Raw genomic sequence first — 16,791 nt, 5'->3', positions numbered from 1 at the left:
ATCTCCTCAAGTATAATATTATCATTGTTATTAGCTTTTGTTTGCTGTATTGGCACTTGATTTACTTTGATTCCTTGCTTACACATATCTAAAACTACGCTCCCTCACTTGTTTTTTTTCTTCTCTATCTCTATCTCTCGATTAGGCACTTGGTATTCACAAATGTTTTAGTATTTGACAGGACTTTGATATTGTGGTTGTTGTCGATGCCGCCGGGTTGCTTTGATTATGTCATAGGTAAAGAATTTTTGTTTTTTTTTGTCGGCTCTGCCCTATTCTTGTTTTCTACTTGAAACATCAAAAAGGTGCCGCGCGTTTCGGGGAGCTCAAAAATATCGCTGAAATCATGTGTGAGAGTCGCATCACAGCTTTTGGCGCAAAAGTCATGTATGAATAATTCTGTTGGCGGTTTTTTGCTGTGTGGTTTGGGGGCAGCAACGGCAGCAGTCGCAGAAGCGAGCTGTGCGTTGTGGGTAATTAGTGGCAACTTTAGGTTTTTTTCTTCCCTTGTGTTCGACTAATTTTAGTTGCAATTTCGTACGAATATTACATGATACATGTGGGGTGTGTTTTACCCGTGCTTTGACCTGATGTAATAATGCGAGGGGAAGACCATTTTGACAAGACGCCGTGCCGATCGAAGATGGCGTGGGAGAAGCGATCGAGGTGTCGAAAATATATTTTCAAATGTGGAAAGCACCAACAGAAAAGTGTCGCAAGATAAGTACATGCGTGGAAAAGCAAATAACGACGCTAATTTCGGGTTTGGGTTGGGAGGAATAACAAATAGGAGCGAAAATCGCTCCCACATGGCTGGGAATTCCCGAAGGCTCGCTGCGACGGAGAGAAAGGTGTTGCTTTTATTACCTGTTTTGTGTTATTTCTATTACCCCAGGGGAATTGTATTGTATACGTATTCTCTGTGTATCCAGCCCCCGATTTCGCACTTGGCTCGCACAGTGGTGGCGAATGCTAAAAACTATATGGCACCTGTAATTTGTTCAGCCAAACATCGAGGAAGATCATGGGAAGGTCCCCCTACCTGCTGGGATCCCGGCTTTCACAGCTTAGGAGGAAGGAGGTGGCCGAAAAAAGCCACACCTGTGTGAGCTGTGATCTTTCGCGCAGCCCTCCCACGGCTAATGAAAGGCAATTGTCATGCTAATGAGGCAACTCTGCTTGGGTTCTCCAAGCGGGCTCTTAAAATTGGCGAAACGCGTGTACCTTTTCGAAGTGTATTTTTTTTTTACAAAACTACCGGCTGCGTGTTCCCTTTCTACTAGCTGCTAATCCTGGCAAACTTAAAATATGTATACATATATGTTATAAATATCACATTTCGGTTATTTTTTTTTCAACAAAGTCCCTGTTGGACTCGGGGCACAATTTGCGCGCCCGACGTTGTGATCGACCATTTGATGATCGCCTACACACCCACACGCGCGCACACATTTCTATAAAACAATCGAACGTTTCCTTCGATAAAACATCACAGAACTAAATCGCGTATATAACAGTGGGTGAAATTCTATAAGCGCACCTAGGTTTCATACAGCATCTTTTTGTTTCAAATAGTACTATGCCAAACCATTTCAATTAGGAAGTTTTTCCTAAGTGTATTTGTGTAGTAAATATATTGTTTTCGCTGCCATTAGTGTTTTTGTATTTTTTGGAATAAGATTTTTAATATTTTGAAGCGAAATTCCTATACGCGCAGTTGACATTTGTATATTTACCCAACCTTAATGACAATATCTTGACCACCTGTCAAATCAACAAGATAAGGTTATAGTGCCTTATGCCATAATCAGTTTGGCGGTGTAGTGTTTCGGACATGATTTTTAAGCATGATGCTGTAAGGAATGTTCTTAGATGAAACTGAACGGAGCGGGGATGAATCTGCGAATTGAAGGATAACGGAGGAGAAACAGAGGTAAGAATTTTTGCCAAGAAAGGTCCCGAATATGACATATGGAAGAAAAACAAAGTCAACTCCAAGATTCCAAACCAGAACTTGAGGAGACTGGAAAGCCTCGAATGCCTCGAGAATAAAGCAGAAGCATGATCTTTCCATATCCGAAAGACGTGTATCTCAAATTTAACGAGGATCTGGACGAGGTTTACCCTTAAAAAGGCGAAGAAACCTAACCTTACTCCAAGGCACGCACAGGCGAGATTGGAACTTGCGAAACAACACATGAACTGGAAAGCGATGTGGGATGAGGTAAGCACATCGGCACAGTTCGTGATGAAAAACGGAGATAGACGATCAGGTCCGCGCCTTTGGTTATATCAAATCCCTGCAGTTTTTTCAGCACAATGTCGACAGAAAGGTTGAAAGGCGCCATATTCAAATAATAACGAGACAAATTGACCGTATATGTGTGTTGAAGATTAAGGGCAAATTCTTCTATTACAACCTGATCAACATCTACACACCAACAAACGATAAAGGACAGTATCCTGGTCGAACTTTCAAAAGCGAGAAGCGAGCGGTTCCACGATTCGATCCATCGGATGGTAGTAGGAATTTGGGTGGATGAACAAATGCCAAACGACTAGGTCGGAAGGTCTCATTTGCCTCATCTACAAAAATGCGCCGTCGACTTAATTGTAGCAAGTATCGAGCCATTACGTTACTCAATTCTGCGTACAAAGTGCTCTTTCGTATCCTGATCTCCAGATTGAGAACGTTAGCGGAACCCTTTGTCGGCGAATACCAAGCTGGGACGCTCAACGACGGACCAAGTGTTTACCATGCGACAGATCCTAAATGAGTTCCTGGAATAAAACCTGCAGACTCACCATCTGTTTGTGGGTTTCAAGGCGGCGTACGATTCAGTCAAACGAAACGAGCTTCGACAAATACTGCTGGAACACAATTTTCCGACGAAACTAATGAAGCTGATCCGAATGACGCTGTAGGGATTCAAATCATGCGTACGGATAGTAGGACTTCAGTTGCTATCGTAACGTTAAATGGATTGAAGCAAGGTGATGCGCTCTCAAACGTTGCACTGGAAAGTGCAGTACGAAGAGCAGACGTGTCATCACAAAATTGCACAAGCTTCTTCGTTTTGCGGATGACATCGATACCATCGGGATCGACCGTAGGGCAGAAGAGAGTTGTAGGCCCTTTGAGAGAGCGAAGTGACTAGGTTGAGACTCATCATCTCATCATGGTAGCTGGTAGAGCGCGCGGAAGTCCCAGTGGCTGTTGGTGCTGAGATGGAATTGGATGGGGAACGATTCGAAGTGGTTGAGGAATTTGTATATCTTGGTACACCCGTGACATGTGACAACGATGTGAACCGTCAGGGTGTCAAAAGACGAATTCCAACCGCTAGCAGAACTTTCCACGGATTACGTACTCAGTTGCTGGACTGGGCTGGACATGTGACCAGAATGTCGAATGAAAAAGCCACCAAAACTATTTTCAGCAGAGAGCAAGGAAGAGGGCGTAGACCCCGCTCCCGATGGTTATGTGCTGTTGAGTAAGATGCACGAGCCGTCGGTGTTCGAGGCAACTGGAGCACGGCTACCCAAGATCGACGGTACTGGACATTAATAATTCATTCGGCGCTGGTACGGTGAACGGACTGTTGCCACAAAAGTAAAGTAACGAGGCGAACTGTCCAGGCACGCTCCAGACGAAAGTGGTCTGTCATTTCCTAGCACACCACTAAAGAAAAACGGATACAAATTTGCCGATTCGAGTTGAGTCTCGGGTGAAATTCCGTTGTAGATGACACGATGAGAAACTTCCCTTTTGTCTGCTTTCGACTTCTAACGTACGATAATGCGGCCATTCACATCAGCAAGAAGTCGCTGTCATGGTTTTCCGAAGGAGAAACATTTAGGTTGTGGCCATGCCAGCTCGTAGCACGGTGTGAAACCTTATTGAGAACCTTTGTTGGGGGATTCTGACAAGGCAAGTTTTGCAGTGACTGACGACAATTTGTTCAACAGTTCGTGAGCTGCAGACATGTGGTCCAGATGAGCAGAATAAAATTCCACAAAGAATGCTGGGTAATCGGATTGATGCAATGTCAAACCAAATTTATGGAACGGTTCAGAAACAATGGAAAACCACCAAATATTGAAGTTCCATCAGTTCCTTGTTTTAATCTATTTTGACGTAGCACATTGTTAATGGGGGGTAAAATGAAAATCTGTGCTCCCTTGGCCGAGTGGTTAGCGTCATAACTAACATGCCGGGTGTTCGGGTTCGATTCCCGTTCTGGTCGGGGGAATTTTTCGTCAAAGAAATTTCCTCCGACTTGCACTGTGATCACGCGTATTCTAGAGCTTGCCACTCAGAATGCAACTAAGTACAAATAAAAATGACGTAAGTAATACTACGTTGAGACGGCGAAGTTCCTCTAGGAACGTTAATGCCATTGAAGAAGAAGAAGAAGATGAAAATCTAAACACTGAGCATGTAGAAAAAAGGAAGATTTGGAATCCTTATTCTACTTAAGCATTAAGCCAAAGATGTTTGCATCAATTGATTGGAAATATTCCTACGCATTTATTACAATGAATAATTTTACTTTTCTTGAGAAAAACAGTTGAGTAATTGTGAAATGTAAACCATTATCCAAACGCGTTAAGTGCCAGGTTTTGATTGGTCCAATTTGTGCTTCTCAAACGGTTACGATCAGGTGGAGTAACCAGAGTAACAGCGGAATACGGTTTCCCCAACACAGACTTCATGGGGAAGTCGGTATTGCAAATACATGCAACCCGGGAGCACTTTCGCACTCGTGTGCATTTGTACATACCGGAATGTTTTTCCTCAATACGGACTGCAAAACCGTGAAGCCTGGGAAAATCGACATCACTTTACGACATTCCTAACACGGACTACGAATGTGGGTACGAAAATAACACTCATTCAATCAATACAAACAAATGATTACTAAGCCAACGGTTGTTCCTCGTCAATCTTGCGGTTATATCATAGATAGAACCCACCCATTTTTTTTTTTGAGAATAAAACATGAGGTGCGCTTATAGGAATTTCTACTCCGAAAATGTTTTTTCATAATTTAAAATAACTGGTGACAGCTGGACTGGGACATTCAATAGTGAAATTTACTAGATATTCAAAGCTCTTATAGAGGCTGTTTTTATTTTAAAAATGCTATTAGTAGCACCCAAACAGTTGAATTATATGGGTGCGCTTATAGAAATATCACGCACTGTAGATGTGTGTGTCGTGTGTTTACGAAATCCTAGCTCTGATTAGATACAATTTAAAAAAAACAATGTTTATGGCTTCTTACCCTACCACGGCTTGGGGCAGTGTGGGCGGCGGTGGTGCTGCCGCCGCAATGTGGTCCTCCTGGGCGAGCCAACGCTCGACGTACTTCCGGTTGATGTTGTACTTGGAGGCGACGGCGTGGAAATCCCCCCGGCAGCTCACATCGTGATAGTAGCTATCGATGGCCTGCTGGCGCAGCTCGAGACTATAGCTGTAGCCGTCGTCGCCTCCGCGCCCATCGATGCTGCCGCTGTTGCTGTAGACGGACGAGATCGAGGTAGAACTGTCGTAGCCGGACACGGGCGAAGCCTGGGGTGGCGCCCAGTGGAGGATGCTGCTGTTTGGGGGCGATGGCGAAAGGATGCTGCTGCTGCTGGTGCTGCTACCGGTGCTGCTGAAGAGAGTCGTCCGTGGGATGGGTGTGAGTGGAGGTTGCTGGGTTGCGAGATACGGTGGGCTGCTGTTGTACTCGTACAGACTCTCGTAGTACCGCTGGTGGGCATGAAAGTTCCAAATGATGGGATACTCGGGTCTCCGGCCGGGTGATCCGGCGACGGATGGCGAGTCCAGCGAGGAGTCCTTGTCGTCTTTGTCGTCCTCCTTGTCGTCGCCCAGCAGGTATGGCTTGAATAGTTTGACCGATTTGGGGGGACTTGGACCGTCGGCGGAATCATCGCTGGCGGGGTTTGACTTGCGCTTTCGGCAGGAGAGGTCGACTGCTTCGCAATCGGTTTCTTCGCCGAGTTGGCGGCTCGAATATTCGCACTTGATGTCAAGCGTGGCCGGCGGCGTGGAAGATGATTCGGGGCGGGATGAGTAGAGGGAGGAAATTGTAGAACAGGGTGACAGGGCGGGTTCCACCTTGCTGCGATATTGCTGCGGAAGCGACAGATCGATGGGGCAGTCGAGCGCGTATTTCACATACTGCTGCTGCTGCTGCTGATAGTGATGCTGCTGATGATGATAGTACGGGTCGAGCAGATTAAGCCGATCGAAGGGAAGATGGGTTGGCGTGGGGGCAACCGGAAAGTCACCGGAAACAGGTGAAAAAGCTGGTCGCACCACTTGGCTCGCAGATACGAACGCCGCCGCTGCCGCCGATTCACGGCTGTGTGTTTTAAGTACCGATAGACTTGCTGACGACGACGATGTTTCGTGGTGTGGATGTGAGAACGACACTGGCCCTGCTGTTGTGTGAGTGGGAACGGGCGATATTATACAAGCGCTGCTCTCTTTGCTGTGGCCGTTGTTGTTGTTATTGTTATTATTGTTTGAGCTGGCGTTTTGAGCGACGCGGTGTCTGGTTGAATCCAGAGGCACTTTCAGTTCAATGGAATTCAGATTCTGATGCTGATGAATGTGATGGTGATGATGATGATGTTGTGGATGAAGCTGGAACTGTGGCTGATGATGATTACCACTGCTGCTGTTGATGCTGGTGCTGCTCATCAGATTGATTTTCATGGCACTGGCAGTGGTGTTGGCAGTGGCACTATTGGCGGCCGCCGAGCGAAGGTTATTCTCAACCTGTAACCATTTCTGGATCTGTCTCCTGTGGATGCCATACTTGCGTGCCGTGGCCCGCTGGTTTCCCTTGCAATCGCTATCGTTCCGATACGAGTCCAGCACTTGTAGCTTGAACTGGGGCGTAAATATTCTCCTCGAGCCCATTTTCCCAGCGGCGCCCGAACTGGTCCCGCCTCCAGGTCGCTGCTGCTGTTCCATGCTGCGTGGTTTGCTATTATTGCTGCATCCAATCTCGTTTTTTATTATCGCATGTAGTCCGTGCGCCATTATCGAACTATTTTCGTAATTTTTACACATTCAATCCGCTCACACACTTAAAGTACGCGGCCTACTGTCACTTGCTTGCGCGATTCACTTCACTGGTGCGGACAAACAGATATATAAATATACATATATTTATTCCTGCTGCTGCTGCTGTTGCACTTAACAAAACTGATAAAATTGTTCACGGCACTTGTCTGCTTTTGTGGTTTGGGGGCTTTTTAGTTTACGCCGCACTCGGGAGCTTCTCGTATATGTTCAACACTTTACCAAACGAAATCGAAACAGAAAAATTGACTCGACTTCCCGTGGGGTACACACCGCAGAAAACGAAACTACTTTGCCCGAGACCGTGCTGCACATTAATGTTTTCCATTTAAACTCATTTCTGCTGCTCTGTGTGTCTGTCTCTGAAAAGCACTCCGAAAAACCAAACGCGCCGAGAGAGGATGGGTGATATGACCAAACGTTAGCAGCATACACAGTCGAGTGGTGTGTGGTATTATTTCATAAATATCTCTGCCTCCTTGGATTCCGTCCGAGCAGCGAGCGAGCGAACGAACGTTCGTCGCACACACATCCATCAAGCCGAAGTCGGCGCTGACCTGACTAACGCACACACACACACACCCATAGACACACCGATTACTACCCAGCAAGTGTGCGATGACTCGTCGTCGCCGTCCAGTCACATGGTTGTGAGGGGGTGCCAAGGGCGCAGGTGGCGCAGGAGCGGTGGCAACAGGACAGGTTGTGCGAGAGAAACTCGCCCGACTGCTGGCTGGTGCTATCTCACTCTGGTAGCCGCTCGGCTGTCTACGCGCGGACGTCAGTCGGTTCACACTTCATAACGCCTACAGGTCTAACATCCGTTTTCGAAACGAGTTTATAGGCAACGTTGCCACACTGTCTGCTGCTGCCGTCGCTCATTTCGATGTATTGGAAGTCTTCGCTGCTACCGCCGCCCCACATTGAGGAGCTCATCACACAGGCAGCCGATAAATCTTTACCCACCACCAGCACCAGCACAGAATCCCGCTTCCGTCATCCACCGATCGAACCAGGCAATAATTTATTTTTAATTATGTAGTTCAAAAAAACACGTCGCACTCTCTAAAAATATTGGTTCGACGACGCGCCACCGTACGCACACACACACCCGCTCGGGGCACGGGCTCTCGCGCGAACGGTGGGGTGCACTCATACACCTGCACCCCCCAGCACGGCCAGAGAACAAGCAAGACAACGAGTGCGAGAGAGCGAGCGAGCGAGTGGGAACGAGCGCACGAATCGTGCACTTCGGTTTGCTAGCCAGCCAGCCGCCGTCGCTGCAGCCAGCGGCGACGAATGCGGCAACGTTGCAACGTATATAATACCGACCAGACAAATTGTCGCCACGACTTGGGTTCGTACCAGACAAAGCGTCGCTGGAGAGTATATAGGAATAAAAAAAAAAGAGCTAACATACACTCGACATACACACAGAGATTCGGAATGACGAAATGCTGTGGTGCACTCGTTGTTTCCCCCGTCCTCCGTTCACTTAACCCGACCGACACCTAAAGTGCACACACAACATTCCACTGCACCAAATCTATATATTGGCGCGATTACAATACACATAGGGTCCCGGTCCCGTTCCCGCCCCCGGGGCTGCCTGCTCCCACAGGGACATGCATCCGCCACCGCCGTGATAATTGATTCTGCCAACGCGGCAGAAGGCCTTCACCGAAAGGAAATCACTATTCTTTTTTCTTACTGTGTTGTAGTTGCAAAAACAACACTACTCACAAAACACAACACATGCCGATCGCAGCACAACTTGAAAGAAGCCGCGCGCTAACGAAAACAAGTTGAGCAAAAAAAAAATAAAAAATAAAAATAATACAACTTAAAGTCACAAACTTTTGCCGCTGTTGCGGCGACTTTTTTTTTCGAAAGCTAAGCCTGACGCTTCAATCGAATCCAAAGACGACGATACATTCGATCGAGATTTGTGTGCGCAAAATTAAGACGCAATTCGGTGGCTCCCCCAAATGGAATGGGAGGGGAGGGGGGTAGCTTAATTATCGCGAAAGTCGCACTTTCTTCGGAAATAAAAAAAACGTGAACGTACCTGTTCTTTCTCTAGCAATCAATTAGGCAGTCAGACAGTCATTCAGTCAGTCTGTCCATAGTGATGGCTAATAATAACCGAACGGACTCATTTCCACTCCCATTGGCTAATTTCGTAACTGTTGAAGATAAGTCTGTGGGTTCGTGATGCTATGTGCCGTGAATCACACACGCGCCTGAAGTGGTGCAAAGTAGAAGATTCACTGCGAAAAAAGTGAGATAAGAGCCTATTTGCGTTGTGGCTTCTATTATTTTCCTTCTATTTGCGACTTTAAGAATTAGTTGCTCTATTTTTGAAGTGGAGAGGGTAAAGTGCTCGACACGTTACGTGGGTTCATGGTCGTGGAATATTATTCCCGCACATTGACACAGTCACAGTAATCAGAAAAATAAAGTGCTCACAGGCATATTTTTTTTCCAATTTCTTCCAAATATTTCATGAACACGTTAAAACAACTATTTGTCGTTTTAAATATTATTTATTACATTCTTGTTGAGTTGCATACGTAAAACTATGACAAACGAGAAAGATTGAGTTCAGATCTCAGATTGAGCTCCACAAAAAATGAAAAAAAATTGATGGGTCTGAGCCTAGGGGCACGGACGGGATCGTGACATAGGACTGTGATTGTGTGTAGTAATTGCATTTAAATTGAGTGTTTCATTGTTCAAAATCTGTTTTTTTTCATATTTGATACATCAAATGGATGCCCTGTTTCTGTATGTACTTGTATCCTTCAAACTGGTTAGATGACATAACGTGGTAGAATTCGGTACCGCATTCTGTTCAAACATGTACACAAAAATATTATATTACAAATACACGACATTGTTTTCCTACATTGGGTTTTTAGTTTAACATCCGCTCTTGATGTAAAAACCGTATAAATTTCATCTTTTGAAAACTCCCAAGGCGAAAATGTGATACATACAACAAACTCTTTTATGGATGCACGAACTGTATTGTGAGGTGCGTGAAAGACACAAGGTCCTATCCCTCGCAGTTGACAGTATAACAGTGATGTTGATATTATATACTGGCAACACTAGTTAGCCATACATTGGGCATCATTTCCTCCCACAACAGACAACTGTCGAGCCGGTAAGTCATACTCAATATTTATTCCCTGTGTCGGGTGATTTCACTGTAGGTTTATACCGACTACATTGAGGAACCTGTACAGTAAATATATGAATGCTTCACATTGGCGATCTTGCCGGATATTTAGATATGCAGTGAAATCACCCGACATAGAGGAAAGAAATTCTAAAAATATGGCGTGTTGGGACAACCGTCTGTGAAAATAAATGGCGCGTCGGGACAACGGCCAGAGGTACTGCGTGTTGGAATTACCGCTTGAAAAATAGGCGTGTTGGAACAACCGCTTGGAAAAATGGCGCGTCGGGACAACCGCCTGAAAACTGCGTGTTGGGAAACCGCTTGGAAGTGGCGTGTCGGGACAACCGCCTGAAAAGCGCGTGTTAGGAAACTGCTTGGAAGAGACGTGTCGGGACAACCGTCTAAGAAAGCTGCGTGTTGGGACAACCGCTTCAGCAAAAGAATGGTGGCGGAGCAGCCACCCAATGTCGGCGAGTTGGAATGGCTGCAGAAGTGATAATGCGAGTTGGGTTGATAGCATATTAGCTTCCAACTCAATCATCAGGGTTTTCTCCAGAGAAAGTAATGCGGGAAGGAAAATCCAAAGGTTTTCGCCCCTATTAGACCGATTTGATTTTCGTTGCCATTTCCTGGTAGGTTTTTCTGTATGCGAGTATTTATAATTTGACTCTGTGGAAATTTAGATGATATAGGAACAAGAAAAGAATAAAAAAACACAAGCAATGAACAATTTTGACAGTTGCGTGTTATTGAGTGCGTACAGTACTTGCTTATATCTATTGAGTGCGTGCAGTACTTACTTAGATCTAGCCCATGATTATATATACAAGTGAAGCAACATCATTACTTCAATAGGAAGAGGATTACGGTTTGTCGAGCGGGGGTTGTTTGTTTTGTTATTGCTAGGGTATGCCATTTTCGCATTTTCACATGCGAGAGCGAGATACGAGAGATGAACTGTGTGAGAATGAAATTCTACAAAATCCTTCCTTCTCTTTCACATAAATTCTAGAATGCCACATGATTGCTTCATCTGGTATATATAGGCACTAGCCAAAGTATACAAAACAAGGCAGTCCATTCCCGCAAGGAGACATCCAATTTGGATGTAAACATATTACGTCAGCATTATCGAACTGCATTTATGGATATCACCCAGAGAATTTGCCGCCATTTTTCATTCCTTTAAAAAAAAGACGGGTGGGTAATGTCGGGGACATAACCGGAGTGACGTAGGACTATACAAAGGGGACAGCTTTTGTTAAATATATATTTTAAATATATTGTTTGATTTTCTTCTCCTACGTGAATACCTACCTATCTACCTGAAAAATGGATTAGTTTACTGTTTACTCTTTATGAACATGTTGGTGGTTCTGAAAAGAACCTTTGGCGTTGTGTTTTTGCGTTTTTTTCTGAAACCTTTGTACTTATCAACGCCGGGCAACTTTTGGTGTACAATCAAAATGATGGCTGTGATAGGGAATGCATAGGTGGTCATCAGCGCGCGTTTTGTACTCTAGCGGTACACACTCACAGGATAGAGACAAATCGGCAGACTCAGCCAAAGGGGCGAGTCCAACGAGACGAACGAATGAGCGTTAAAAGGGAGCGATGGCAAAAAAATACATTCATTACGATTTGTTCGCTCGTTGAATTCACATGCAGGCTAAACAGGGTCCTTTTCAGGATCACAAAATTATCACAATCTAAAGAGTTTATTGTTTTGTTATCACTCGATATCCCCATCTTGTTCGGCTAAACCTTTCTGTTTAGCGATTGCGTTTGCCACTCGCCACAGCTTTCACAGTTGGAAAATTTCTTCCCATCCAGCTTGTGACATATTGTACAGTAAATTACATTCAATGGCACGTCGCATTACCACCACTCAGTGTCGGATTGGAGGTAATTTTAACCTGTAATTGAACATTTGCGATGACAGGTACAGTGTCGACTTTCAATGTGAGGTCATAATTTGGACCCCGAACTCTATGTTTACAAAAATGTTCAACTAAATAAGTCGCATTACATGTCCGTCCAATTAGCTAAATGTCGAACTAATTGTAAATTACTGTACTTTCAATTTGGAAACAATTTAAGAATTGGTGAAAATTGAATAATCAGGAAAGTCCCCAACTATCAATAAGCTCAGAACAACTGCCAAATTCACATACTCATCATATCCTGGCAAACAAATTATGAAAAAATCAATTTGTGTTTTATTATTATTTTGGATATTATTTTAGAATGCATTGAACTGTATTTCATAAACTCTTTTTAGAAAGGTTTAATGGCCCTGATAAGCGCCGTGTTTTATGGAATGGTTCCAATTTGAAAACTTTGTACTCGTGGTTTTGAAAAAAACCATTTCGAACGTCCTCGATGCCGCCTTGTTCTGGATTTGCCACCAAAGCAGTTTGTATAAAGAACAAACTTTTTTCTTCTGCTACCTGATGCCGTTTTGTGATTGCGTTCGCCACTCGCCACTCGCTGCAACTGCCTGTTGTCTTGATGTCCACCGAACCAAATGTGTTCTGTTCCGAATGCGGGGTTTCTTATCGTCGCGAGCAGCTTTGCCAGCTAACTCGATCACTTCGGCGGCCGAAACTATATAACGCCGGCTAGGTGGACTGGTGCACTGGTACTAACGCGCTCGGCCTAGCTACCCTTGCGGGGAACTCCAGATCAACACGGTTCGAGCGAGATTTTGCTTTTCCCTTCACTTTTCCTCCTTTACCATGTCCAGACATGGCCGCTTGGGTTGGTTTGTTGATGTGTTGTGATGCGAACCGATGTGGTGTACGGTTTGGATGAGAATGATCGTTACGGAAGGAAGGAAGGTCTTGAATTATAGAGACTTTAATCTTTTGCAGTTCATTCGTCTCTAGCCTTGAGAAAGGCCCTTTGAAAACTCTACTCTACTCTACTCCAGCGCTACCACCTCCGCCCTCTTGCCTTGAGAAAGGCACTCGATCCCTCGCCGTCCAGCTCGTCCAGCAACGATGTTGTCCAGTCGGGTGTCCACACAAAGAATGATCGTTACGGCAGCGGAGCGGGGATCTTTAAGCTGACTGGCTGGCTCGAGAATTACGCATGTGTGAGACTGCGACCAATGTTTCGTTCATTTTTTTTCTTTTTCCTTTCCAATCGTGCTTCATTCTATTTCGCTGCTGCTCTGGTTGCCCGTTTTGGTCGGTACGATTTGAGGAGCACAAAATGGACCAATCGGAAATGGGCACATAGTACATTTTGACAATGCTTGATATTTCACAATTATTCAATTATTTATCTCAAGAAAAATGAAATGTTATTCGTTATGATAGATGCGTAGATATATTTCCTATCAATTGACGCAAAAACCTTTGCGATCTATTGAGAAATGTTCGAGTTATAAGAGTTTCAAATCTTGCATTTTTTCCTACTTGTTCAGTGCCTAGATTTCCATTTCACCCCCTATATCTTCCGGTTAGACGTAGTCCTACGTCAAAAATCATGCTAGTTACAAAACACCTTTCTGAATTATACGTTTTACAAGTGTTACGCAAATGGTAAGAATAGATAGAGTATGCAGATCAGTATAGACCGTTGGGATTGTAATCAGATAAAATGCACGCAGCAGTACATTTTTTTTAATCCGTTTACACTATTTCAAGTATTCTATAGCGTTGATTGAAGAAATTAAAATAAATTGAAATGACAAATCATGACACAAAAAAGTAAAATAACATAAAAAGAATAAGGGAGAAGGAAGATGTGAGGTGCGTGAAAGACACCACGTCCTATCCCTCGCAGTTGACAGTATAACAGTGATGTTGATATTATATACTGGCAACACTAGTTAGCCATACATTGGGCATCATTTCCTCCCACAACAGACAACTGTCGAGCCGGTAAGTCATACTCAATATTTATTCCCTGTGTCGGGTGATTTCACTGTAGGTTTATACCGACTACATTGAGGAACCTGTACAGTAAATATATGAATGCTTCACATGTATCTATCGAGAAGTGTTCTTAGCAGCGATGCGATGCTTCTTCGATCTGGAAGATGCTTCTATTGGTTGGACTCGATTATATGTGATTCGATTATATACAATTTTGGACTCTATTATATAAAGACTGAAAAAAATATTTTGTTTTACATTTCAAATATGACATGTTTCAAGAAGAAATGTAACCTTTCCACGTTAAGGTGAAATTTAAGTGGCTGTCATATAAGATTTTGCTTGAATTGCTTGTTTATATCGATATTGCAGCAGCAGTTTATATCGATATTGCTGATAGAAGTTTGGTGTCAAAGAACAAATTGTAGAGCGATTAGAAGGCTTTAATTTAATTGACAGACACAATCAAGTTGAATATGATTTTTTAGGATAAAATTAATAACAACACATTGAAAATTACTAACTTTTATGTTTTCACTTCTAAAATGTTATTAAAATCCGTCAATTTAGATGTTTTATTTCAATATCATGTACTCAATTTTCTCATTTTTCAAATGGAAGCAACAGAATCGTTTTCCGGAGCTTACTTTTTAATGTAGAGCCAGTTTGAGGTAACTGAGTCCTAATTAAAAAAAAGTTCTATAACTCTATCATTGCTGACATTCGAACATATGCGTAGAAGGATATTTTCCATCAAATATGATCGTCTATCACCTCCTGAGAGATTCTGGATAAATTTTTTTTTTCATGGAAAAAAGGTATTTTCTGACTTAAAGGGGATGAATCAAACATTAAATTCTCCTTTTATATTCAAAAATTGTTAAATATATGAACATAAAACGAATTAAAACTTTTTTCTTTGTTGACTCGATACTGTATATAATCGAGTCCGCGCTGTAATGATAACCAAATCGAGACGCTGATCATGAATCCTGAGTACACGACACATGAATTAGAAGCAGTCGAATTCCGATTATCCGCGAAATAGTTTGGCAAGCTCACCGCGAATAATGAAAATCGCTAATAGCTAATAACGCGTTAATAGACTAAAATGGGGTACAAAAACGAAATAAAAATATTTTAGCATGATAACTATGTTCTATCCATCTACAGAAATCATTAACTAATTTTAGGTCAAGTTTTCGAAAAATCAAACAGCAACTTTGATAATTTCTCATGGCTTTGGAAAGCAACCATATGGTAAGGTTTTGCCATCAAATGATAGTTTAGTCACCACCACCATTGGCCACCACCTACTATCAATTTCATTGAATTTGTATAACTTCATCAGGGCATAAATTCGGTATAAAGCAACTATATGCGGAAAGTGCACAACCATACATAACCTAACAAAAAACAAAACCTTATAAATTTCAAAAATATGTAAACTTTTCTTTAGTATTACTTTGATAAAAGATCAGACATCATACAAAAAAATTGGACTGAACCGCCAACAGGAAAAAATGTAGGATTTGTTTGAGAATGTTTTTGGTTTTCCGACTTTTTTTCATTTTTCGAAAAACGGAAGGACGGAAAAAAAATTCTTGATGATTGGGGTTTCTGTAACGTCAATAATCAAAATCACACCAATGGTTTTTGTAAAAAAAAATGATTATGACAGCTTGGTCGTTAATGGGATTAATTATCAATCTGTAAGGTCGTTCTAAAACAAAAGAGTGCCTAGCTCGCACTGATAAATCGGATCATCCGCTCGCGGATAATCGGGGTTGTACAGTATATATGCTAATGACAGCTGGTGAAGGTGGTTACGTAAAACGCTAGAATGTATGGGTTCTTTCACCAAAAAACATTCAATGGATCGTATTTCCATCAGCTCGTATTTCAAACTCAAAGTTTTCAAGCAGATCGAGACTGGTGATTCAAAATCTAAGCATTCACAACAATGTTGAGTGAAAAAAAAAACTTTGGGCCAGTCAAATGACCTCCGTTAGTTATCCTCAGAGACCTCCAGGAGAAGGTCATTCTTTGTGTCTGAGTGACTGGCAAGCAATTTTGTATTATGATTTCCAGAATAATGCCAAACATCATGTCTTTTTGACAGTCCGGAAGAATTCTTGGAGTTTGGCTGCGATGCGCTTGTTCACCTAGCCACCCTTCAGATTATCATTTGTTCAGGCCGGTGGGAAAAATAATCAAATGACAAGAATTTCGAATCATTAGATATCATGAAAAGCACGTTGCGCAGTTTTTTGACAAAAAAATAAAACAAATAAGTTCTGCTATGATGGAATTTCGAAGTTGCGTGAAGGATTGCATCAGATATTAGGCATTGACTATGTTAGACATCTATTATTTTGAAAAATTTAAGTGTTGATCGAATCAAAACTACATAACACCCCACAACGTTTCAATATCTTGAACAGCGTAATGATATCCATATCGATTTTATTGGTGACCGGAATAAATCGCCACAGTAAACAACTGCAACAGAAACAACCGCTTAGAAAAAGTGTAGTAGGCTAGAAATATTTGGCGCGGGAAAAACATCATGTGCCTCACATTTCTATTATAAATTTATTCTCTTGTTCTCGTTTTTC

At 43.0% G+C, this 16,791-nt stretch overlaps 1 protein-coding gene across 1 annotated transcript; it reads right to left on the bottom strand.

The window, feature by feature from the left end:
- Positions 1 to 814: 814 nt before the first annotated feature.
- On the bottom strand, positions 815 to 7,981 carry LOC129768555 (uncharacterized). Its single transcript, XM_055770282.1, has one exon. It carries the CDS (start codon positions 7,088 to 7,090, stop codon positions 5,285 to 5,287), a length of 1,806 nt encoding a protein of 601 aa, XP_055626257.1. The 5' UTR covers positions 7,091 to 7,981; the 3' UTR covers positions 815 to 5,284.
- Positions 7,982 to 16,791: the final 8,810 nt, after the last annotated feature.

Source organism: Toxorhynchites rutilus, chromosome 2 (assembly GCF_029784135.1).
Source record: "Toxorhynchites rutilus septentrionalis strain SRP chromosome 2, ASM2978413v1, whole genome shotgun sequence".
Lineage (NCBI taxonomy): Eukaryota > Metazoa > Arthropoda > Insecta > Diptera > Culicidae > Toxorhynchites > Toxorhynchites rutilus.
The sequence above is the reverse complement of the archived record's forward strand: the minus strand, read 5'-3'. Positions and strand labels throughout refer to the sequence as shown.